Genomic DNA, 26,342 nt, shown 5'->3' with positions numbered 1-26,342 from the left:
GACCAAGAGCGAGAAGGAGCAGAGTAGGTAGATGTGCTGCTGGAGTTTAGGCATACACCCTTCTGACGTAGCTGTATCTGACTGTGTCCAGTTTCTAAAAGTACATGGAACGTTGCACATGTTATAGGAAGTGAGCAAACTTTTAAATACAGCAGGTTGCTCCTGGTATGTGTAGTTCAGTAACTTTTAAACAGGATGTGATGGGGTATGTAGACTTCGTCCCTGGGTTGGTGAGGAGCAGGACTTCTATTATGTGTATTCATAACGGCATTCCTGGAGAAGATGTGTGGTAAGTTGTGCAAACCTCATCCTGGGTTGGTAGGGAAAGTTTTAACCCTCTTGTCCTAGAAAAGGCCATGCTGATTACAGAGACATTTTAAGAAGGGGCAGACATAGCAGGAAATAAGGGAAGGAGATCTTTCTTAAGCTTTATGCAATGTAATGAGAGTTCAGTTGAGATGTAATATATGTTCAAATTATGTAATGTAATGAGTGCCTCAAGCTTTATGTAAAGTAATTAGAGTTCTAGCCCTGGAACTGAAACCCTTCTTGATAGCAAGATACACCTTTTGAGAGCTCCCCACGGCTACTGTCTGCACTGGACTTAACAATGACAGCAGTGCTGACAACCATACCAGCTCCACTAACATCAGTGCTGGAACCATGCCCACTAGACCTGCAGTTTGTGGAGAGCTTTCTCCTGCTCCTTACTGGGACACTCTTCTTCCCCCTACTTTGACCGGGGAGCCATCACCTGAGAGAGAAGATGTGGTACTGAGCCCCGGTGCAGAACTGGCAGTAGATGGGGCACCCACAGTCTGGCCAGCACCAGTACAACCTACCATTATGGCCATACTGACTTTGAGGCCCACCATCCCACAGATTCTGGAGTGGGCCTTCTTTCTACATCTTGGCAAAAAGGAGGAAGATTATGGTCATCAATGGCATTGTTGGCTGGAGCACCCTCACCAGAACCAGGAGGAGACCTCCTGAAGATGCAGTGGAGGTAGTGAGGAAGACATTGCAACGTTTCTTGCCTAAAGAATCCTGTTCATCCTCAGATGAAGCAATCACTGTGGCGGACACCTCGCTGTTGATGACTTCTGGACTTTCCAGGGACTGTTTTCAAGGAGGGCAAACATATTGCGATCCAAGAAAACACCCATAAATTGTTCGACATCTTCAATTCCTCTGCACCCACAAGAATTGCTCTCCCAATCAGTGATTGCATTTTATACCCAGCAAAGAGTTTATGGCACACCCTGACCTTGTTCCCCTTGACCTCCATGCATGTGGAAAAGTGCTACCAGGTCCTGTCCAAGGCCTTCAAGCACATTTTATGCAAATCCACAGTCGAGGACTTGGCCTTTGAAGGTGTGGACTTATTTAGCACATTAATGGATGAGGCACTACATTCTCTGAGAGCGTGTATACCCCAGCACTATGCTATAAGCTTTCCAGTGCCACCTCAGAGACAGAGAGTGCCATCTTTCCCTCTGTCAGCAGCCTCAGTATTCATGCAGAAATTTACCCTGCTATTGATGTAGGAGCCTGGCACCACCTCTTCCATCATGCACTAACCTCTCTATGAAGAGTAGCAGGTTTGACAAGACAATCAGGAGTTGCACCAAAACCACCTTGGAGCTGAACTCCAGAAACCAGCTTGCCCCTTTTCATCAGGCATGGATGCACACTGCAGCTGACAAATGGATATTGAGCAGCGTTGTCCATGACTGTCATTCGTTTGATTCCCTGCCCCCTACTAACCCTATTTCCCCATACTTGTTCAGGGACCCTCCTCATGAGTCTTTGGAAATGGAAGTGGCCTCGTTACATTGGAGATGTAGAACAGGTTTAAGGGTGTACAGGGGAAGGGCTCTGCACTCCTGATACTTAGTCATTCTGAAGAAGAAAAGGATACTTTGTCCTCTCCTTGACCTAAGAAAGCTAAACAAATAATATGCTACCTCAAATTCAGGATGGCAACATTTTCCTACATTATTCCATCCCTTCAAGCTCAAGACTGGTTTGTGGCTCTCAACATATAGGACACATACTTCCACATGGCTATCCACCCAACCCCAAAGAACTACTCAACATTCACAGTGGGGCCAAGCCAATATCCGTTAAAGATATCGCCCTTCCGACTCTCCATGGTGCTAAAAGTTTTTAATAAAATGCCTGCCTATAGAGACAGCCCACTTAAGGAACCAGGGCATGTACGGTTACCCATATTTGAATGATTGCCTAATGGGAGGCAGATCACATCAGGAAGCTTTGATAGGCTTCAGCTGTGCCCTTCTCATGTTCGCCTGGCTGGGACTTTAGGTGAACTAAGAGAACTAATGTCTCATCCCATCACAGACAATAGTTCATAGGAGCCAGGAAAAATTCCACCATAGGAAGGGGACACTTTTACCTTAAGATTCCTTACTCTCTGGTTGTTACCAAACATTGTGATTTCATACCCAGTGATGACAGTATGGACCTGCCTTATGTCTTTAAACCATATATCCATATGTGATGCTGCTTGACGTACTTTGCCTGAGACCTGGGCTCTGGCTCAGGTTGATCTACTCCCCTGTAAAGTACCACTGAGCAGTAGTAGTTTCATCCTTCCTCATGCAAAATTCCTTCTCACGTTGTTTTGGAATTCCATTTCAGTCAGTTAACTTTCTTGTGTCTTCTCAAGACCACATTTCATGCAGACAGAAGAAACTTCACACCTTGTTCATTTTCAGGGTTCTTCGATACTGTACTGACAGGACCAAATCTTTCAGACCATCCCCATGTCTGTTTGTGTGTGGGACAAGCCATTTAATTCCAAAGACTTTCTAAATGGGATAATACACTGTATCTCTGTGCTACCAGCTACCTAGTGTACCTCTCCCACTGTTAAAGCTCACTCCACCAGAGCTCAAGTAGCATCTTGAAAATGCTTCTGCAACGTGCCAGTATTCGAAATCTGCAAAGTTACTATATGAAGCAGTCCAGTCATGTTTGTTAAGCATTATCACAGAACCTGGCTGCCAGGTCAGATGCCAGGTTTGGGAAATCTTCATTCTATCATCAGCTAATGCAGCTGATACTTCTCATGCCCTGCATCCTCAAGAGGATACTTCTCGCCAATCACCTAAGGTGGTATACACACTGACACATACTCAGAGAACAGTTACTTATCCTACAGTAACTGTGATTGTTAGAGATGTTCAGTCAGTGTGGATCCCAAGATCCTTGCTCCATTCGCACTTCCAGAGTCCTCAGCTAACGTGGGCTTTGAATTTTGAGGGAGGGTCTACCTACAACAGCAGTATCCACGGTTATAGTAAGGTAAGTAACTGTTCTTTTCTATGCTTTTAAGGCTTTGTGTGGTGGAGTGGTTCCTGATGCAATGTTAGCTGTAATTAAACATAGCATTTTGTTAATAAATAAATGATTGGTCTTGTTTCTTGATAGAACTGTTTGTGTACAGGAAATGTAGTCCACATGGACTATGAGGAAAGCATTTATGTACATCAGAAGGAGAGAAATGGAAAGGCATTATGTAGTCCCTGTTTTATGTATGGTATTTTTTCCCCTCAGTTTTTTTTCCAGTTTACACTGGCAAAAACAACATGCATTTCCATTTACAACTGAGGTTTTCACGCAACTTTTGACTGGCAGGCAGTCACCTTTCGAATCAAGTCATTTAGCTCTTGGAATTAAGCTGTCTTTTGCATTGTAATGCAGTCAGGATTGTCATGGAATAGTTTTTGAAAGAAATATAGGGCTGCATGAGAAGAAAAAGCCTTAGATGCACTGTCAATATTTTTATGTCAAGACAGAAAAAATTTATTTGGATGAAACTGAGTTTTTGGACAACAATTGGATATGATTTTCTTGTAGGTGACACAGAATTCAAGTACTTGAACCAGTTAATTTTCACCTGTTGCCAATATTTTCTGTCAGTATAAACAAATCCCTTTAGTGCTGACTGTTACCTGTTCAGGAAACAAGTGCTTTTAACATTGTGAAGTCTTAATAAGTTAGAAGTGGGGAGATGAAGATATTGCAAGTAATCCAAATGAATTAATTCTAAGTTATTGTATGGAAATAACTCCCCATACCAGAAATAAACTCTTGTTTTTCAGGCTGCCCTGGAGGGCAACATGAATGTTAAATGAAAAAAGATATCTTCTCAAAATTGTAGATGCAGTTCAGAAGTTGCACTAGTTCATTTACTGAGATGTTACTTAAATTATTTGTTTATGATATTCATAAGGCACTAAGGAAGGACAGGAATACACTCCTGTAAATACTATACTGGATTTTCTGCTGTAGTAGAGCTGGCTTCATGTACTTTTTAAAAAACCTCAGGCTAGAGCAAAATTTTTTTAAAAAAACTGTAGTAATAAACCCGTTTTCAGACCCCAGGAAAACATTTGACTCCTATATAACCAATGCTGCTGCCTTCTTGTTTAAACGAGCCATCTTCTGTGTCAGATGCATTCTTTAAACAAAATAGTGTTAAGTTTGCATCAGATATTCAGCAAATATCCTGTCATACTGCCTCAACATAACCAGCCATTTTTTTTATATTTCTGGCTGTTTTTTTGTTAATTTTGTGACTTTTTTTTAAAATATAAAAGTGAACGTATCTCCTTGAGATTTTCCTTCTTTATTTTTGCAGAATCTAAACATGAAATTACACTTTTAAAAAAGCAAGAATAAGGAATGAAAACATCTGTCCACTGTACACTTTCAACATGGGCTTTCTGTGCTATCTTCTCCTGTCCTAAACGCTTTATTCCAGGGGTTTAGATGCTGATACACTATCTAAACAATTGCCCTGTTCTTTTAAGGCCGTTGTAAATCTCTTCAAAGGCATCTGTTTTTCTATTTTGTTGTACAAAATCCTCTTTTAGAGAAACAGTATATTTATCACAAGATATTGTACTCTAAATTTGTACATATACATCACTGGTTATTTTCAAATAGAGATTGTAAGAGCTTAAAGCTTTTTGCTTTTTTTATGTCCTTTAAAATGATCAGGATATAAAACAGATGTTCAACATTTGAAATACCTTTTGAGTTTTTAGGAGAAATAAGCAAATCTGGCTTGTTCAGTTATTTTTCAGAATTGAAATCCATAAAAATGCCTATCCAATAATAATAAAAACCAAAAATTAATTCCCTCACATCCCTATTTTCCCCATACCTTTTATGCATGCACCAGAGCGCATACTTGATGGATGCAATGATTGCCTTCTAACTGGAGCCTCCCTCCCCTCCGCCCCCTCAATTTCTTACACTATAGTCATCCAAAGCTTTCCTCAATCTGCTAATATTTCTTTGTTCTAAAAAGTGTTGGGCCCATTTTCCAGCAAAATTGTAGTTGCATCAGTGCTACCAGCACTGTACACCCAGTGGTAGAGCCAGGTTCATGTATTTGCATCAAGTCAATTAACCCTGCTCAGTCACACCACCACTTTGAGTCATTGAAAGTCTCCTTCCTCCCCTCCCCCCCCCCTTTGGCTTGTACCCTTCTTGTTTATACTTTTTAGGTCCCTTTGTTTAGGTGTGAACATCCATGATTACCACTTTAGACCGGAAGTCATCGCCTATCAGTATATGGACAACTATATTTTCTCAGTCACAACACAATTGAGTAAGCTTTTACTCTGCATTCTTTATATGTATTTTTTTTCTAATGTGTATATATAATTTTCATTAAGTTCTGGACCCTCAGTATGTTCTTGACATGGACCAGATCAAAAGATGTTTGCTCACATTCAAGAGTGAATGTGCAATAAAACAGTATCTAAGTGTCTGCTACTGCCTTTCCATAACATGCACATGTATTTCTTCCCTATTGAATATGGTCTGTTAACATTTACATAGCTTTTCTTGTTTCTGACTAGGTTAGCCTCTTTCCCCAGTGACCTAGGCAATCTGTGTTCCCTTGCTTAATTGATAATTTAGAGAACAGCACACCCACACAGTCCAATACCCCTTTGCTATTTTTATATTTCAAATGTTATTTCTCTTGAATGATACCTTGTCTGTCACATTTCAAAAACTCAGTTGGATATCCAACTGGTAAACGATACATTGTATCCTTTGAGACATGTTTAAGGAATTATATTGTACTCTTCATATTTTTAGCCACAGAATGTATCTGCTTATGATGCAAATAAGGCTTTTTTGGGTGTGTATGTGTTTTGTTTTGTTTTTTAACGGTGGTATTGGGAGCCACACTGTGTCTAGGTATGACTACCATATAAAAGTCAAAATCAAAACAATTCCTTATTTGGCTCAAAATAGGAAATATCTGAGAATACTTGAGAAAACATGGAACACTATTTTTTTTTTGAATAAATAGGTCATTCATCTCATTTATAATGGAACACAATTTGGAGTATAGCAAGCAATTCCTAAAATCATTACATATTAAATATATAATTTTATGTTTCTACTTAAGTGGGAGCTATAGTGAACATCTGCATATTATATGATATTTTTTAATCTTTTATAACCTCAATTTAACCTAAGAACAAGTACCGAGTAAATAGTGAAAGCTATAAGACTGGTCTTTCAAGACATTCCCTTGGTTTGAGGAAGGATGTGAATCAAAACCAACGCCTGCACAGATTTTGTCCCTGATAGACAATTTAGAAAAATTAAGACCACAGAGTAAAACTAGGTATATAGTGCACCATATTTAAGTGAACAACACACTGACTATCTAGTCAGTTAAAAATAAGTTATGGGTGGTTTAAAATAGTACTTTGAATCCTACTGCTAAATTTTGTGGTTTTAGATTGACACTTTCCTATTTTAAAAATTCTAATCTCTTCTATTGCTATGTGAGACCCACATATACAAAAGAGGCAATGGGTTGACAATACAGAGTAGTCAGTGAAAATTACTATATATGAAGTATTGCCAGATGTACAAAGCCAAATGACTTTTTCATTAATCACTTTATACAGTAATTTTAGGTGTTACTGTTAAAAGTAAGTTTAAAGAAAAATTAATATACTTTTTAAGTTGTCTGTTCCCTTTAAAGCGACATTTCTAAGCTCCAGCTGCAAATTCAGTGTTTAAGATAAATGTGTTAGACATAATTCGCAAAAATTTACATTCAGTCCAAGGAATTTGCATTTGATCCAAGATAACAAGCTAAAATGTGGCAAGTAAATTTCAGTGCAACTTGAGGAACAAATTTTTATCTTCATACTGTCAGTATGGTGATAAGCTTCTGATGTTTTTTCTCTCCTGTTTTGTTTCCAGTGTTCTTTTTAGGTGAGTTATTGAATTCTTTGAGTCTTCCCCTTTTCCAAACAGTGTGTGTTTGTCTCAGAAAATCTCAAATTTGTGAGCCTATTCAAAGCTTATTGAATACATGTGTTTAGTGCTAAGTCTCATCATATGTAAAACTTTATTTTTGCATTCCAGTTGAACTTTCATCCATTTCAAATAAATCTGTCTGGGAATACATAACAATTTGTTACAGTTTTCATTTGCTATATTGTGTTATGGAGCTTGTTTCATTTCGCTGGAAAGAAAAAAATAGGTAACTCCATGTGTTTGCTATTCTATTTTCCTGTGCCTTTGTAATTTGAAAGTCGAAGCTACATTCACTTCTAATCTTCACTCACAGGTCCAACATTGCCTCGACAGAATTCACAACTCCCCCCCCAAGTGCAAAATGGCCCATCGCACGAAGAGTTGGAAATCCAGAGAAGGTAAGACTTTTAGTGAACAAGGGATCATTAGTGACATATTTACCTGGTTTTGATACTCAGCTTTGGAGAGAGATACCAACAGATCTTAATTTTACATTGTAATAGCAATTACATAGATTTATTGTGCATTCATTGTACCATGTAGATTTAATATTGAAATGTAAAATGTGTGTTCCTTGAAATAATTTTACCTGAACATTATTCAACAAACTTTACAATCCTCTGAATCGAAATATAATATTATCAGTTATTTGACTCGGTTCTTTTGTCTTAACTCCCAGATAATGCCCCATTGCTTTCTTTCTCGTGAAGTTTCTTTCACAGTGTAATAGACTGGGCCTATCTTGTAGTTCCTTTCTCCTGTCAGCTCGCCCCCTGGGAGAACCCTCATCTGTTTCTCTCAAGTAGTCCTGGGAAACTATCTTCAGCTGGGGTAATTTCTTTAATTGAGCCTACTTAACGAACACAGTCCCACCCCTTGCAGATTCTTATTTCTAAGTCTGTGCAAGCATAGCAATGCCTTCCCTCCAATCTGTCTCTTGCACCGGTAATTCCTGTAACAAGATTTCCTGGCTCTTACCTCAGAGCCTGAGCCCTCGAGGACTGTCCTCTTGTCCATGTAGTTTTCAGAACAATTTCTTTCAGCAGTGCCTTCTGTGGCAGTCTGTTGGGAGCACCAGCCCAGGCATTTGGCTTCTTGGAGAACATTGCAGTCCCCTTTCTGAATTCCTGCTGCCCTCTTTTATCAGGGTCAGCTAATTAAGTTCCACCTCTTTCTTTGGGTGCAGGTGGTCTGATCAGGTAGCCATGCCAGCTCCAGGCATTCTGATCCAGAGGATCATCATCTCTTATTCCTTCACACATAGTTACGTTCTTTAAAGGCCCTGTATCCCAGTATCAGTTAGAAGACCGTTTTGGAAAAATGAATGCTCGAAGTCTCCTAATGCTCAGTTGGTTCATTATAGATCACTGATGTACACAGTACTTACATTGCAGCACAATTTCAACCATTCATAAAAATAAGATCCTATTCTTAAACCTAATTTTCTTAGTATTTACAGCCATTTTATTTGTTTTATTTACACTAAGTAAATCATTTCTAATTAGTATATTCTGCTGATAACTTTATTATTACAAACTTTTTAATTGAAGCTCACATTTTGATAAATTCACTTTTTAAAATAGACCTATACCTTTTTAAAATTCAAAATTTCAAAGTACCACAATAACCCAGCAGCTTAAATGGCATCAGAGAACTTCCAGGCACGTTTGCTGAAGATGTCATCAAGAGCCAATCTGTTAAAGGAGGCATAGAACAGAAATGTAATAATGTTGACAAAGGGAAATATATTAGCTGTGTCAGAAATTCCATCTTTGAGGGCTTATCTATATTATGGTGTTTTTATTTCATTTCCCCACCAGTGCAGCTACATTGGTGCAAAAAACAAGTGACTTGTGGTGGTACAGCTTACCCTTTCCAAGTAATTTCTTACACTGTTGCAGCTATACCAGTGCAGAGACCTAGTCAGGGATCCACTATCTGGACAACGTAGACCTTCCTGACATTGACCAGTCACTATGGTAGTGATTACCAGTAGGAATATTGGGAGAATTCAGTACCACACCTTTCAACCAGACTGATTTATTCTCCAGTCCAAGTCTCCGTTTCATTCTTGAACTTTAAATACCGCTGCCTATTAACATTCTCTGTCAGTCAAAGAAGTCAAGGATTAAAATGGGATGGGGACGCAATAGCCCCCTTTCCAGTTATGGTCCCTCTCAGGCAGGGGTAGTCAATAGGCAGACTGCAGTCCAAATTTGGAATGCCAGATGCTTTTGATTGGACTGCAGGGGCAGAGGAGATGCATGGGTGGGGCATTTGGGCTCACTTGTTCTCTCTCTCCCTTCCTCCCCCTCCATCCCCACCCTCCCAGGATTGCTTCAGATGCCTCTGGAGGGTATGCCCAGAAGCAAGGAGGCAGCACTCCTGGCAGCCACACTCTCCTGTGTGGAGAGAGAGAGAAAGCAGAAGGCTGAGCTCCTCCTTCACACACACCCCCCCCCACCCCCATGGGACTCCTTTGCCTTCCCTGCTGCTGGAGTCCCAGTGCTGTGCCTGCTTTGCAGATCATCTACAGGTGAGAGGCAATGTGTGGAACTCCAGCAGCAGGTAGGGCAGAGCAGCCCCATATAGGCAGGAAGAGGAGGAACTCAGCCTGCTGCTTCCTCACGTCCTGGCTACAGGGACACACGAAGAGTACTGCTGTCAGGGGGAGTGTTGCCTCCTTGCTGCTGGTTGTCTTGAGAAATCAGGGCAGGGGGAGGGAAGCATGCCACCCCCGCAAACTTTTCATTTGTGCCTTCCCACTGTCCACAACCATGTGTCACCTCTGCGCATAGGACTGAAGCCATGCTTGTGCTTCAAGTGGTCCCTGGAGCCCACCCTCCCACCAGCCTCATACCTCCTGCCACCCCACTATGGCCTCATGCTGACTGCTCCCAAGTGATCCCCGGAGTCCACCGCCCTGGCCTCATGTCCTTCCTGCCCACTATCCTTCAGGGCCAGTCCCCAGAGCCCTCTCCAGCCCTGCCCCCCAAACCAGCCTCTTTTCCTCCCCAGTCCACTTCCAGTCACCGTATTTTACCACATCTCAGCCTCCCTGCATCTCCTCTGGGCTACTTTCTAGAGTCTCCTTGGTTATTCTGGCTACCCACATCCTCCTTGCTGCCCCTCTGCTATCCCTGCCCCCTAAGGGTCATTGCTGGGCTAGTGGACTATGATCCACTAGCTGGATCACAGTCCAACAGCTTCACCTCCTGGATCTGAGCTCAAAAGTATTCTCATACATTCACTCCTTGCTTTGCTGCCCAGATCCCAGGCCATACCCGTTCCTCTCTCCCCTCCCCATCTCTGCTACTTGCCTCAATTGGGGGCACGGAGGAATGTTTTTTGGGGGATGGGCAAGTAGCAACACCAGGTTGGGGGAATGGGGGTAGCTCAGTGGTTTGAGCATTGGCCTGCTAAACTCAGGGTGTGAGTTCAGCCCTTGAGGGGGCCACTCTAGGGATCTGGGGCAAAATCAGTACTTGGTCCTGCTAGTGAAGGCAGGGGGCTGGACTCAATGACCTTTCAGGGTCCCTTCCAGTTCTATGAGATAGGTATACCTTGACCAAGAAATTTAGACCTTGACAAAAAATAATTGACTACCCCATGCTCTAGGGGATTGTTGTTTTTTGTTAAATTAGTATTGGGAAACTTGCTCTGCTTCCCTAGTTGTGCAGTACCTGTTCTGTGGACAGAATACTTCAGTCCCTCTGACTACAGGGTATAATATTTACTAACGTTTCCAGTTTGGAGTATGCCTTGTATAACTTTTTTCTTAAACCAAGATAGTGTTTTTCAGTGGAATTTAGGAAACAAGTTAAATGTTAAATCTTCAATATCAAGTAATTAGTTATGAAATACCAATTTTAAAAACACTTACGGATTTAATTCTAGTCTTGGTTTTTTTCATGCGACTTTTGTATGAAGTAGTGAACAGAAACAGATAGTAGATAATCTATAGTAAACTGTAGTTCATCTACAATTGACTCTGGCTATGCAGAATGAAGAAAAAATTGAAATAAAAATTAAAGAATCATATTTTTGTTTGTACAACTCTCCCCAATATGTGGAGTTTCATAAATCTATGTAGGAATCACTTTATTTAAAATTTCCATGTTTAAAACCAAAATGAATTGTATTAAAAATAAATGATCTTCCTGTTTGTCCATATTTAACATTGGCTGTTTGTCAAGGACCATGAACAGATGATAAAAGCTTGTTCTGTGACTTCTGTTCTCCATTAATTTTCTTACTGGCTATCAGTTAACTGGAGATTTTAAATAACTCCATATTCTTCTGAGTCATTTTTTTGTCCTGAAATAGTTATTTCTAATATTTGGAAGTTCTTCTTCGAGTGATTGCTCATATCCATTCCAGTTAGGTGTGCGTGCCGTGCGTGCACGTTCGTCGGAAACTTTTTACCCTAGCAACTCCAGTGGGCCAGCAGGTCGCCCCCTAGAGTGGCGCCGCCATGGCGCTCGATATATACCCCTGCCGGCCCACCCGCTCCTCAGTTCCTTCTTACCGCCGTGTCGGTCGTTGGAACTGTGGAGCGCGGCATAGCTGTCCTCCACGTCCCTAGCTCTCCTTCGTCTTTACAGTTCATACTTGTAGATAGTTGTAAATAATTGTAAAAGTATAGTTAGTTATTGTTGTTTGTGTATAGTTGTATAGTTATTAGCGGGTTTGGGCTTTAGCCCTTCCCGGCACCGGGCCCATGCCTGGTTCGCCGGGATTCAAGCAATGCTCGGCCTGTGAAAACCGATGCCGACCAGCGACCCCCACGACGCTTGCCTAAAGTGCCTGGCGGAATCGCACATTTCGGACAAGTGCCGCATTTGCAAGGCTTTTAAGCCTAGGACAAAAAAGGAGAGGGACCAAAGATTAAGGACTCTCCTAATGGAAGCGGCACTTAATCTGGTAACCTCAACACAGAGCACCACCTCTGCGCCGGCACCGGAAAGACACCCCGGCACCGACCTTCCCTGGCACCGGGACCCGAGACAAGGCCTTGGAAGTCTGCGACTCCATCCGTGCAAACTTGAGCGGAGCGCCCGGCGCCTACCTCGGCCGCAGCACCACCAGCAGGGATTCCGTCGACTCCGGGCCCTCCTAGCTCCCCTGTAAGATCTGGGGTTGAGCTATTGGTCCCGTCGACGCCAGAGACTTTCGCTTCGGCACGGGACCTGATTGCTCTTACAGAGCCTACCCAGCCTCAACCCCCGGTACCCCCCAGTGCGGGTCATATCCAGAGGCAAGCCGGCGATGATGCGAGCGCCGTCTCCAGACTCACCCAGCCGGCACCGATCGCCGTCGAGGTCCCGATACCGCGGACGCTCTCGCTCCAGGCGCCGCTCGCAGTCCCGGCACCGCTCCTCTCGGCGGTACCGGTCGCACTCGCGGCACCGGTCATCCTCCAGACAGTCCCGCGCGCCGGTCATCCTCCAGACAGTCCCGCTATTCCCGGCACCGGTCTGGATCAAGTCACCGCTACCGGCACCGAGATTCTAGGAGCCATTCCCGGCGGCGATCAGCACCCTGGTCGACCTCCCGGCACCGCGTCGGTGGCAGGTCCCGGTCCCGGTCGACCTCTCGGCACCGCGTCGGTGGCAGGTCCCGGTCCCGGGCGACCTCCTTGCACCGAGTTGGAGGCAGGTCCCGGTCCCGGGCGACCTCCTTGCACCGAGTTGGAGGCAGGTCCCGGTCCCGATCCCGGCACCGGTATGATTCCCGGTACCGGTCCCCGGCACCGAGAAGATCTTCGGCGTCAAAACCAAGAGAACCCTACCAGCTGCGTTCGGCCCCTCCATGGCCTTCCAGGCAGCCGTCTGTTTCGTCGCAGACAGATAGTGTGTATGCGATAGACGCAGACAGACCCGCGGCCCTCTTTCAGGACCCTCCTCCGCAGGATCAGGGACCGCAGCAGTGGGGTTTCTGGACACCCTGGGCATACCATCAAGCCCAGGGCCCTCAACAAATTCCTCCTCAGCCTGCGACGGCTGAGCGCAGGGTGCCAGAGGCTTCGCTATCTCGCCCTCCTCCTTCTCCGGCGGGCGAAGACAGGTCCAACCAGCAAGACCCTGAGCTCCCTCCGGAGTCAGATGCACGGGTTCAGACAGAGCCTCCCGTGGACACTCTTTGACCAGGGGTCTCCTCATCGTCCTCTCCCGATGAGGCAGTGGTGGACACAGCATCATCCAGCCCTCCCCCACTCGACCTCAGGGCGCACCAGGACCTCCTCAGGCGCGTAGCGCAGAACTTAAACTTGCAAGCTGAGGAGGTCTCCGAAGTCGAAGATCCCGTGGTGAGCATCCTCTCAGCAGATGCTTCCACCAGGGTTGCCCTGCCTTTTATCAGGACTATCCAGGCCAATGCCAATACCATCTGGCAGTCGCCGGCCTCCATCCCTCCTGCTGCACGCGGAGTGGAGCGTAAATATATGGCTCCCTCCAGAGGTTATGAGTACCTCTATGTGCACCTGACACCGTGCTCCCTCGTCGTGCAGTCGGTGAATGAGAGGGAGCGTCACGGACAAGAGGCCCCAGCACCCAAGTCCAAGGAGGCGAGGCTTATGGACCTGTTAGTCCGGAAGTGGGCGCCCTCCAACTGAGGGTCTCCAACCAGCAAGCCCTCCTTAGCCGCTATACCTATAACTCCTGGGTGGCAGCGGATAAGTTTAAGGAGCTGTTGCCTCAGGATGCGCGTCAAGAATTTGCGGCAATTCTTGATGAGGGCAAGAAGGTCACAAGAACTTCGTTGCAGGCATCCTTGGACACAGCAGACTCGGCCGCTCGAACTCTGGCTTCAGGGGTTACAATGCGCCGCATCTCTTGGCTTCAGGTTTCTGGCCTTCCGCCGGAGATCCAATATACCATCCAGGACCTCCCGTTCGAAGGTCAGGGCCTGTTTTCGGAGAAGACGGACCCCAGGCTGAAAAGCCTAAAGGACAATCGGGTCATCATGCGCTGCCTAGCGATGCGCACACACCCGCGACACAGCGCAGACCCTTCCGGCCGCAACAACAACAGCAGCGCCGGCCGTACCCCCAGTACTGCCAGCGGCAGGACCTCAATAGGTGCCATGGCAGAAATGGCAGGCGCAGACAGTTGGGCAACCTGGGGGGGCAGAATCAGGGCTCCTCCAAAGCCCCACCTGGGCCCAAACCTTCGTTTTGAAGGTGCGCCCGAGGACGCTGTACCAGTTTTCCCCGCGGATCCTTCCCCCCCGTTTTCCAACCGCCTTTCGTTTTTCCTCCAGGCGTGGACCCAAATAACATCCGACCATTGGGTCTTACGCACTGTGCAAACGGGTTACCGTCTGCAATTTACTTCTCACCCTCCCTCCCACCCCCCACCCTCGTCCCTCTTCAGGGACCCCTCTCACGAGCAATTCCTCCGTCAGGAGCTGCAGACGCTCCTCGACAAAGGAGCCATAGAGGCGGTTCCGGAGGACGAGAAGGGCAAGGGGTTTTATTCCCGCTACTTTCTGATCCCCAAGGCCAAAGGAGGCCTCAGACCTATTCTCGACCTGCGGGAACTCAACAAACATATGGTGAAGTTGAAATTCCGCATGGTATCCTTGGGGACCATTATCCCTTCTCTGGATCCTGGAGACTGGTACGCCGCCCTCGACATGCAGGACGCTTATTTTCATATAGCCATTTTGCCACAACACAGACGTTTCCTGCGGTTCGTGGTCGACCGCCACCATTACCAATTTGCGGTCCTCCCGTTTGGCCTCTCCACGGCCCCGAGGGTGTTCACAAAATGCATGGCAGTCGTTGTCGCACATCTTTGGCGCAGCCGCATTCACGTGTTCCCTTACCTCGACGACTGGCTGATTCGAGGCACATCAGAGCTACAGGTCCGCAACCACGTCCACACGATCAGCGGACTCTTTGCTACCTTGGGCCTCATTATCAACGTGGACAAGCCCACTATGCTCCCCACGCAGAGGATAGAGTTCATTGGGGCCATTCTGGACTCCACCTTGGCCAGGGCCCTGCTGCCGTTGCCCAGGTTCCAGTCGCTGTCGGACATCATTCAGCGCCTACAGGTGGCCCCCATGACCTCTATAAGGACATGCCTAACCCTCTTAGGCCACATGGCGGCCTGCACCTTTGTGACAGGTTATGCGCGGCTCCGCATGAGGCCTCTCCAGTCTTGGCTCATCGCGCAGTACCGGCCGGCTAGACATTCGCTGGATGCGATTATCACCATCCCCCAGGAGGTATTGGATTCCCTCCGGTGGTGGCTAGACCAGTCCATCGTGTGTGCGGGCCTCCCGTTTCATCCGCCCCAACCCTCGGTATCCCTAACAACAGATGCCTCAGACCTGGGCTGGGGGGCCCACCTTGGAGCCCTGAGGACACAGGGCCTGTGGTCCCCTCAGGAAGTGGCCCTCCACATCAACATACAGGAGTTGAGAGCGGACCGCCTTGCTTGCCAAGCGTTCTCCCATCAGCTTCGAGGTCGCTGTGTCGCGGTATTCACCGATAACACGACGACCATGTACTATGTGAACAAGCAGGGCCGCACGAGATCCTCTCCCCTATGTCAGGAGGCGTTGCGGCTCTGGGACTTTCATATAGCCCACTCCATTCACCTCATGGCTTCCTTCCTCCCCGGAGTACAGAACACACTGGCAGACCGTCTGAGCAGATCCTTCCTTTCACACAAATGGTCCCTTCGCCCGGATGTAGCCCTCTCACTCTTCCAGAGGTGGGGTTGTCCCCGGGTGGACCTCTTCGCGTCCAGGGGGAACAGGAAATGCCAGACATTCTGCTCCTTTCAGGGACGGGAGCCAGGGTCGGTAGCGGATGCATTCCTTATCCCGTGGACGGCCCACCTGTTCTATGCGTTCTCTCCATTCCCGCTGGTCCACAAAGTCCTTCTGAAGGTGCGCAAGGACAGGGCCCACTTGATTATGATAGCTCCAGGGTGGCCCAGGCAGCATTGGTATCCCATGTTACTGGACCTGTCCATAGCCGACCCAGTCCCCCTGCCCCTTCACCTGGACCTGATCACCCAGGACCACGGCAGGCTCTGTCACCCGGACCTCCAGTCCCTGCACCTCACTGCGTGGCTCCTGCGTGGCTGACCAGGTTGGAATTATGATGCTCTACCCCGGTGTGTCAACTACTCCTGAGTAGCAGGAAGCCTTCCACTAGAGCAGTGTACTCGGCCAAGTGGAAGCGTTTCTCCTGTTGGTGCACGGAGAGGGGTTTCCTCCCTGTAGAGGTTTCTATCGCCAATATTCTAGACTACATCTGGTCCCTCAAGCAGCAGGGGGCCTGGCGATATCGTCCCTTCGGGTTCACCTGGTGGCTATCTCCACCTTTCATCCGGGGGGAGATGGCCGTTTGGTTTTCTCTCACTCTACGGTGACTAGATTCCTGAAGGGACTAGAATGTCTCTACCCCCAGGTTCGACCCCCTGCACCTACCTGGGATCTCATCCTGGTTCTGACTCAGCTCATGGGCCCTCCTTTTGAGCCGTTAGCAACTTGCTCCCTGCTCTATCTCTCCTGGAAGACTGCTTTCCTGGTGGCCATCACCTCAGCCAGACAGGTGTCAGAACTCCGGGCCGTCACGGTAGATCCCCCGTATACGGTCTTCCATAAAGACAAGGTGCAGCTGAGACCGCACCCTGCCTTTCTCCCCAAGGTGGTCTCAGCTTTTCACGTCAACCAGGAGATCTTCCTCCCCGTCTTTTTCCCAAAGCCCCATTCGTCCCTCAGGGAGCAACAACTCCACTCGCTTGATGTCCGTCGGGCACTCACGTTTTATGTGGAGAGGACCAAACTTTTCCGCAAATCCCCCCAGCTCTTTGTGGCAGTAGCAGACCAAGTCAAGGGGCTTCCCATTTCCTCACAGAGGATATCCTCGTGGGTAACGTCCTGTATCAGGACCTGTTATGACTTGGCTCACACCCCTACGGGCCGTGTGACTGCGTACTCTACCAGGGCGCAGGCGTCATTGCTGGCTTTCCTCGCCCGCGTGCCCATCCAGGAGATCTGTAGGGCGGCGACCTGGTCCTCTGTCCACACCTTCGCTTCCCATTATGCCCTGGTCCAGCAGTCCAGAGATGACGCGGCCTTCGGCTCTGCAGTGCTCCATGCCGCGACTTCTCACTCCGACCTCACCGCCTAGGTAAGGCTTGGGATTCACCTAACTGGAATGGATATGAGCAATCACTCGAAGAAGAAAAGACAGTTACTCACCTTTGTAACTGTTGTTCTTTGAGATGTGTTGCTCATATCCATTCGACACCCGCCCTCCTTCCCCACTGTCGGAGTAGCCAGCAAGAAGGAACTGAGGAGCGGGCGGGCTGGCAGGGGTATATATCGAGCACCATGGCGGCGCCACTCTAGGGGGCGACCTGCCGGCCCACTGGAGTTGCTAGGGTAAAAAGTTTCCGATGAACATGCACGTGCGGCGCACACACCTAACTGGAATGGATATGAGCAACACATCTCGAAGAACAACAGTTACAAAGGTGAGTAACCGTCTTTTTCTTATCGTCATCTTTCAAAAAACTGTAATTATTTGAAATGTATAGTACCAAGCCAAATTTAAAAGAGACATAATAGAGATTTAAGTTGTATTCAATACAATCCAACACTTTTCCCCTAAGACTTAAAAATCTTTCTGAGAAATTACAGTAGCATAAAGAATATTCAAATAGAGTTCTAGTTAAACTAGAAGAGAATTTAAATTCTATTTATTGTACTCTTCTTGTTTGTGTCTAACTTGTTTCCATTTTCAAGTTTCATGTATTATGGGCTTTTTTCTTTAGAAGAACTTTCAATATGTGTTTATATGCTGGTGGCTTTACTATTTGTAGCAAAAAGGGCTGGAAAAGCATTGCATTTTAGTCACTTTTCCACAGGGGCTGTTTTAGTGTGGGTTCAGGGATTCAGCTTTACCCACAGAAATCATGAAACTAAAGGTACCAGAGCTGAGTGGCACTGTGATCCCTTATGCTGGGTTCCAATTCCACTCACTCAAATTTGACCCAGTTGCCCCTCCATCATGATAGAGGGCAGCCGAGCCATACCTGAGTAGTGCTGTGTACCTGTGCGCCAGGTTGCAATGCCAGCGGGCTCACTCTCCAGCCCTTTCCCTCCACACTGAACTTGGATGAGGGGCTGCTGTGGGTGGTCAATTCAAAACTTATGTCCAAGAAGAGTCCACTCATTGAATCAGAAGGCTAAACCCACGCTTGCTTTTTCAATTATTTCAAGATAGTTTTAAAAGCTAGTAATTTTGTGAAATATTTTACTAGAATTTGTGTAATTATAAACCCTTCTCCAGTTTTTCCTAAGTAAATACATTCTTTAAACCGAATATAATTCAGTTAACTGTACACCTCAAGTTTAAAGTTGTTTGTGTTAACATCTTTTAAATTCCCACAAACTTTTTTGTCATAATAAAAAGCCACCAAAATATTCAGGAAAAGTCTTTTGTATAATGAGGGAACAATGAACATTTAAGAAAGATGTTCTATGTGCATTTTGAATGTATCAAGATATGTACACCTCAGCACTTGTAGTGTAGACACTTGCTACACTGACAGAAGGGGTTTTTCTGCTACTGTAGTAAATCCACACACACACACACACACCCCGCCCAAGAGAATTCTTCCATCAATTTAGCAGTTTCTTTACCAGGGCTTAAGTTGGCTTAACTACATCTCTCGAGTGTGACTTTTTACACCCCTGAGTGACGGAGCTAGGTTGACATAAACTTTTAGGTGTAGACCAGACTTACAAATGTCCAGCACTTCCAGCCTCTCTAAAACCTCCCTCCCAATCTGCAGTGCCACTATTTGGATGGACAGTTTAACAAAGGTTTTCTACCACTTGTAGTAATTAACGAGCACATGGTAAGTTTGCAGAAGAGTAAGTTTGCTACTCCCAGTGGCCTGGCCTGTTCAGATAGTGAAACTTTGCCTACCTAAATTCACCCTAGAGTTTTAATCTGATCTAGTATAATTCAGATGGTCTTCAACTGCTATGTAATGATGCTATGAGCTATTGCTGCTCCTTACCCCAGAGAAAGTTGAATTCCACTGCTGGTTAATTATATGTATTTGAGATAGACGTAGAGGTGAAAGTAGGCCGGTATGGCATACTGGTAGGAAAGTGGCTGCTGGTACAGGCCAGTACACAACTGACATTAGAGCGCTGTATGACAGCTCTGTAAGCACTGTACCAGCAGGACCGCCAACAGGGGGAAGGAAGAGGCAGCTACCCCAGGGCTCGATGATTCAAAAGGGCCCGGGACTCCCGGGAGCAGCTGGAGTCCCCGGCCCTTTAAATCACCACTGAAGCCTTGGGGCTCCCAGCTGCTGCTACTGCAGCAGCATCAGCCAGAGCTCTGGGCCCTTTAAGTCACTGCCAGAGCCCTGGGCAGCTCTGAAGGGCTGGCTGGGGGAGTCTAGCCCCAGCCCTGCCCCTTCTGCCTGAGGCCCTGCCCCTTCCAGGAGCCCGGAGGCCCCCACCACCTTGCCCAGGATCCCAGCTGTCCTGCATACGTAAGTCCTTTGTTACTTTCCCGCCCCCCGATAGAGTCATGGCAGATTCAAGAATTTTCAAGCAAGAGCTGTATAAATGTCTCAGATGGACTTCTTGTCCACAAATAATGAGGGTTTCTCTCTCAAATCTTTAGTAAATCTGGTTATATTTTTTTTGATTAATCATAGGTGTACTTTGTAATACTGGCTGTTCACTTCAGTTAGGAGTATTAAGATTCCTTTTTGTGCCTTTATAATACATTGGGCTGCAGCAACCAACATTTTACCTATTGAATTCCATAGCAGAACTAGTGAAGACGTTATCTCTAGTCAGGCAGCTATTCAGCCTTTCTTTGCATTGATTTGAAAGGACAGAATTAACAGATATAGGAGAGAACAAGAGATTCTCACAATCCTGCATCAATTTTCTCTCTAGAATGTAATCAGTACAAAGATTTTTCTGAAAAAAATTCTTAGCATTAGCTTTTAGTGAGAATCTGCGTTTTTAAGAAATTTTTTTAGTCATTTTAATTTCATAATGTCTTCTATATCCAGTATTTGTTGATCTTATGTAGTCTATGTATTTCAATTACATTTTAGCGCTCACGAACTGAGGATGCTATAGCACTTGGCAAGATTGGGCCATTAGTGACTGAGACTAAAACTGTTCACGGTGAAAGAACGTATCTCAGTAATGTGAAGCATTTGGATGAGCTACAAAATAAAATCTCTTAAAGAATTTTAATTACATATGTATACTGAATATTTTCTCTTTGGTGTATAATAGATTTATAATCTCATCCTCTCAAGACTCAAATGCTTTTAAATTCTTTTACTTTAAACTAGGTATTTGAATACTGCTGGCCTCATGGATCTGTACCTAAATTATTTATTGCACATTTAATGATGTAATAATCTATAAAGTCACTGGCACCAAACATGCAATTCAAAACATTTTACATGAGTTATTTTATAAGGCTGTAGGTACACATCATGCAGTCAAATCAATATTTAAATACTTTGTCTGGCCATTTGACATCTTGCTCTTCAAATTTGCTAATGCAATCTTCATTTTATTTATTGAAGGTTTTCTAAAACATTAGCACATAACAGTTAGATTGTGTCCCCAGCATTAGACAGAATGACTAAGCAAAACTGAAGGCAAAAGGTGCAATTATTCTGAACAGTGTTCATTTATATGGGATCAAAAGATAAGCCTCAAAGCATAATAAAGGAAATATAGTACTGCAGTTTTTCCAACATATTATAGCCAATTTGTTTTGATAAAAACAGTTAGATTATCAAATATGAATCCCCACCCCACCCCCATTTTGTCATGGGGTGGAATGGTAGTCAGTATAGGGAGGGATTAACACAGGATTTCTCAAACAGAGGTCGCTGCTTGTGTAGGGAAAGCCCCTGGCAGCCTGGGCTTGTGTGTTTACCTGCCCCGTCCGCAGGTCCGGCTGATCATGGCTCCCACTGTCTGCGGATCCCTGCTCCGGGCCAATGGGAGCTGCTGGAAGTGGTGCAGGCTGAAGGACTTACTGGCCGCCACTTCCAGCAGCTCCCATTGGCCTGGAGCAGCGATCCGCAGCCAGTGGGAGCCACCATCGGCCGGACCTGCAGACAGGGCAAGTAAACACGCCGGCCCGGCCCATCCTACACAAGCGGCGACCCCTGTTTGAGAAACCCTGGATTAACACAATAGAGGATGTATGAAAGAAATGTAATAATTTGAGTAAATTTGATTGGTTTTGGTTATTCAATATTGAATGGATTTTCTCAAATGAATGTCTGTATTTATTAAATCACTTAAGAACAGATAACCATTATAACTTCTGTTTTAATACAGAACATTAGTTCATATCATGCCTTTGCATGCTAGTCATGTTGTGTTTATAATATTGTACCTCCTAGTCTAGCTGTGATAAATAATATATTGTGAGGCCTCTGAGTCAGACACTGGGAGCAGTATCTTGTATCGTGTCTATGGAGAACTGATTGAGTTAAGGGTTATAAATAGCTTGGAAATCATCACCACTGCATACAAGTATTTATAAAGAGGACAAGAACCACATAAGAAGAGGATAATTGTACAGCTTGTAGGGTCAATGAAAGTGTATAGGCCTCCCATTGTCCTTCAAAAAAGTGATGGACCAAGGATTGACCGGCTCCTGTTGTAAGTACTCAAGAGTCTGATTAGTTTTCAGAAAAAACAGCCTGTATGTTAGATGTTTTCTTAAGTGTTAAATGTCTTAAAGTTCTGTTATGAAAGTAATAAACAAAAGCTGTGAGGTTAAGTTACTGTCAGAAGTAAAGGCAGAACACAGAAGTTTAATTACACTGCTGTACTAAGTAGTGTGTATACAGAGAATGGTTTTGATTTATGCTACTGCTTATGTTTTGGGAGTTCTTAGTTCATACTGCTAGATTGGCTTATGTAATGAGAAGGTAATGATTTTTATTTCAGGTAGATTGGAAGATTTAGAAAGGGATATATTTTATTTTAAACTTAAAGCTTAATAGTATTGTTGAAAGTTCTTTATTTCAACCCTAATTATACCCAACCTAATTCTATAACTGAAAAGATTTGAATGGCATTAAGATGTTGTATAAATTATATAGCATTTTTTTCACATTTTAATGTGGTCAGCAGAATGCTATAAAACATTGAGATTTTTGTGCTGCATATCTTATTGAAATAGCACGAAGCCCCCACCCCAGTTGGGGGAGGCGTAGGGGATACGAAGGTATTAAAAGCTACATTTGTGCCTTGCTAATGCAGGGCTGCGATGGGGCCAAAATTGCATAACTTAGGCAGCCAAAGTTGAGCTGCTTATAGTCAGCTGCATCACCCAGAACCACCACAAAGACATCTGCAATGGCCCTTCCCCATCACACCCCCATGCTAAGGCTTGTGGAGATGGCCTCATAAAACAGCCTGCCCCACTCTGTTGCTCACTCTTTCCCCACGCTCACCACTCACTTTCACCAGGCTGTGGCAGGGGGTTGGGGTGCAGCCTCTAGGCTTGGGGTTGGGGGCTCCGAGCTGGGGCAGAGGGTTGGCTTGTGGGAGATGGTTTGGGGTGTGGGCTCTAGGAGGGAGTTTGGGTATGGGAGGGGACTCAGGGTTGGGGCAGGGGTTTGGAGTATGGGAGATGGTGCGAACTCCGGCTGGGTAGTGCTTCTCTCAGGCAGCTCCCAGAAGTGGCGGCATGTCCCTGCACCGGCTAGGCTCAGTGTCCGCCAGGCGGCTCTGCACGCTGCCCTTGCTTGCAGGCACTGCCCCCACAGCTCCCATTTTCTGCAGTTCCTGGTCAATGGCAGCTGCGGAGTCGGTGCTTGGAGCAGGAGCAGCATGCAGAGATCCTCTGTACCTAGGAGCTAGACATTCCGGCTGCTTCCGGGAGCCCCACGGAGCCACGATGGGTAGGGATAAGGTGATCAAACAGCAAATGAGAAAAATTGGGATGCGGTGGGGGGTAATAGGAGCCTATATAAGGAAAGACCCAAAAATTGGGACTGTCCCTATAAAATCAGGACATCTTGTCACCCTGGGTAGGGAGCCTGCCTTACCCCTGCTGCGACACCTACTGGGAGATTGAGGCCAATCCAGGAGGGTTGGCAACCCTGTGTAGAAGTCTCACATGGTAATGATTTGTCCAGGATAAGATTGTTATGACGTTGGATTATTTTAAATTAGATCTGTTCTTTATCATTTGAAATTTCTCTTGGGGAGATTTTCTGTGATCTGATTTCATAGAACTGGAAAGGACCTCGAGAGGTCATCTGGTCCAGTCTCCAGCACTCAAGGCAGGACTAAGTATTATCTAGACCAGGGGTCGGCAACCTTTCAGAAGTGGTGTTCCAAGTCTTAATTTATTCACTCTAATTTAAGGTTTCCCGTGCCAGTAATACATTTTAACGTTTTTAGAAGGTCTCTTTCTATCAGTCTATAATATATAATTAAACTACTGTTATATGTAAGGTAAATAAGATTTTTAACATATTTTAAGAAGCCTCATTTAAAATTAAATTAAAATACAGATGCCCCCCAGCATGGTGGCCAGGACCTGGACAGTATGAGTGCCACTGAAAATCAGTTTGCCTACTTCCTTTGGCACGTGTGCCATAGGTTGCCTACCCCTGATCTAGACCATTCCTAACAGGTGTTTGTCCAACCTACTCTTAAAAATCCCCACTGATGGAGATCTAGGACAGAACACCTGCCTGTGTATTGTGTGAGCTATTGTTAAGACTGACAGATGTCAGGCTTCAGCCATTGTGCATTGTTTAATTCAAATGTCTGCAGTAGACCTGCCCGCTCACTGCTTTGTTTACTTCAGTGAGGGCCATTCCTTGAGGCATTTTTCTGTGTGTATAAGCTTCCATTCTTGGGCCCAAAGTGTTAGTGATCAGTGCTTGAAGCTGTTTTGTCTTCTGTAGAAGATTTTAAAAATGAAGTAGTTTGACCACGTTTCTGTTCATTTGGGACCTCTAAAGGAATGAGTGCCTGTTGGATTAAATTATATTTCAAAAAAGTCTGATTTAGCCTTGAGCCATTCTGTTCAATCCAGGACCTCTATATATTCAAGATCCCTTTTGTGATTAAGCCTTCCTGGTTTTGCAGCTCAGTCTACGACAAAGTGAACTGTTGCATTGGTGCAGGGAATCAAAGCAGCTGACTCCAAATAACCAATTCTCTGAGATTGCTGGGAGGGCTCTGGGGCCTATATAAACCAGTTCATTCCACAGGGAGGAAGAGAGACAGGATATGCACTCAAGAAGACTGATGTGCTGAAAGAGCATCAAAGGGAGGGAAAACAGCTCCAGAAAGGAGCAGCGGGGAGAGGGCTTCACGTTGGGGGAAAAAGATACTGAATTTGTCACAGGCTGGGTGGGGCCTGCTTCCTTAGTAAACTTTGGACTTGCCTGAGAGGTAAAAGAACTTGCGAGGAAATGAGACTAAAGACCTAGGTTGCAGATGATGATAAACTACTAATACACCCTTCTTAAAGAACTCTGCTACATTCTCTCTGTTTTTTCTTACTGCCCTTTCTATGGTAGTCAGATCATCCTGGCTCACCAGGCAATAGCTTGGTGACACAGCCAGTGCCACTTTCTAGAGAGAGCGTCAGTTCTGACTTCTGACTAGATGGTACCATCTTTCTCTTAAGCTTTGGTACTGCTTTCTTTTCTTGCCAAGAAGGTAGGAATGAAGCATGTCTCAGATAAGAAACCTCAACAGCATGTGGCAGCATAGCCCATGAACAGGATATGCAGTAGTAAAAAAAAAACCTCTGCATATTACTGAAATCCAAAAGTTTCATAAGAAAGTCTTTGATAAGGGAAGAGCTGTCCTACATTGTCTTGCTAGATTTGTGCCTGTGTATTTGGAGTTTGCTTTGGATGAAGTAATGATATTGCCTTGTTACTGGTTCCTGAACTTTGCTCTTCCAGGTCTAGAATATGGTCTTCCCCAGAGCAGGATAGTGTGAGTTCACCTCTTAACTTTCCTTTCTTCTTTGAGTAGTATCCCTGTGGGTGCCCTACTTTAGGTGTGCTTGCGTCCCTGCGCTGCTGATTGGATAACTTTCGTAGCAATGTCCATTTGGCCCCACACACGTGCTGTCCCTCCTTTTGCTGATCCATACCATCAATAGTATGCCAAACAATATCGGAGTGCTTAGGCTGGCTTTTGTCGTTGACCCTATCAATACCATTGTCTCAGCACTGACAGCCACCACTGATACTGCCCTCCACTTCACCACAGGAATTCAGATACTCAAAAGACCTTACAGTATCTGATGTACCTGAGTCTCCACTACTCGGTACTGGGGCTTTGGTACTGACTCTGCCCCAAACTCTGGAGTCTCTACAGGTATTATGCTATGCACCTCAATTCTCCAGTGGAGAATCAGCAAACAGGAGGAGGTTGTATCTCATTGCTCTTTCCATGCACCTTATAGTGCCCATTACTAATCTGGGCCTTCACAGCCGTAATGTCCACCGGGACCCATCCTGCCGTTCCAGTGGCCTTCCTGGGACCCATGAGAGGCATATAGACATCATTCCTCCCAAACATCTAGCGTGGCCCACCATAAATCAATGAGGCACCCTCCATCTGCCTCTGCATCCAGAGTTCTGAACTTCCCAAATAGATGAGAGAGGAACAGGAGGCCAACCTTGATGAAGAGGTCACACCCCTGACCAACATCTTGTCCTCTTCACCAGATGAAGCAGTGATGCTCCCTGCACTGTCTCTAATAGACAACTTTAAACTCTTTCAAGACCTAGCTTAAGAGGGTTATAGACACTCTGCAGTTATCTCTAGAGGAGGTAAAAGAATCACACCATAAACTGATAGACATTTTGTACTCTTCTTTCTCATCCAGAGTAGCCCTCCCCTTCAGTGAGGCTCTGTTGGAGCCCACCAGGCTTTTACGGCAGACACCTGTATCGGTTGTGCCAGCCTGTAAACAAGCCAATAAG

General features: G+C 45.5%; 1 protein-coding gene across 9 annotated transcripts in view; it reads left to right on the top strand.

The window, feature by feature from the left end:
• The window catches only part of ENAH (ENAH actin regulator), a 190,547-nt gene that overhangs the window by 118,891 nt on the left and 45,314 nt on the right, over positions 1-26,342 (top strand). For all 9 annotated transcript variants that reach the window (XM_050948508.1, XM_050948506.1, XM_050948505.1 and 6 more), the window contains exon 4: positions 7,643-7,727. In XM_050948508.1, coding sequence (XP_050804465.1) covers positions 7,643-7,727 — 85 coding nt within the window. The remainder of the gene's footprint in view (positions 1-7,642; positions 7,728-26,342) is intronic.

Source organism: Gopherus flavomarginatus, chromosome 4 (genome assembly GCF_025201925.1).
Source record: "Gopherus flavomarginatus isolate rGopFla2 chromosome 4, rGopFla2.mat.asm, whole genome shotgun sequence".
Classification (NCBI taxonomy): Eukaryota; Metazoa; Chordata; order Testudines; family Testudinidae; genus Gopherus; species Gopherus flavomarginatus.
The sequence above is the reverse complement of the archived record's forward strand: the minus strand, read 5'-3'. Positions and strand labels throughout refer to the sequence as shown.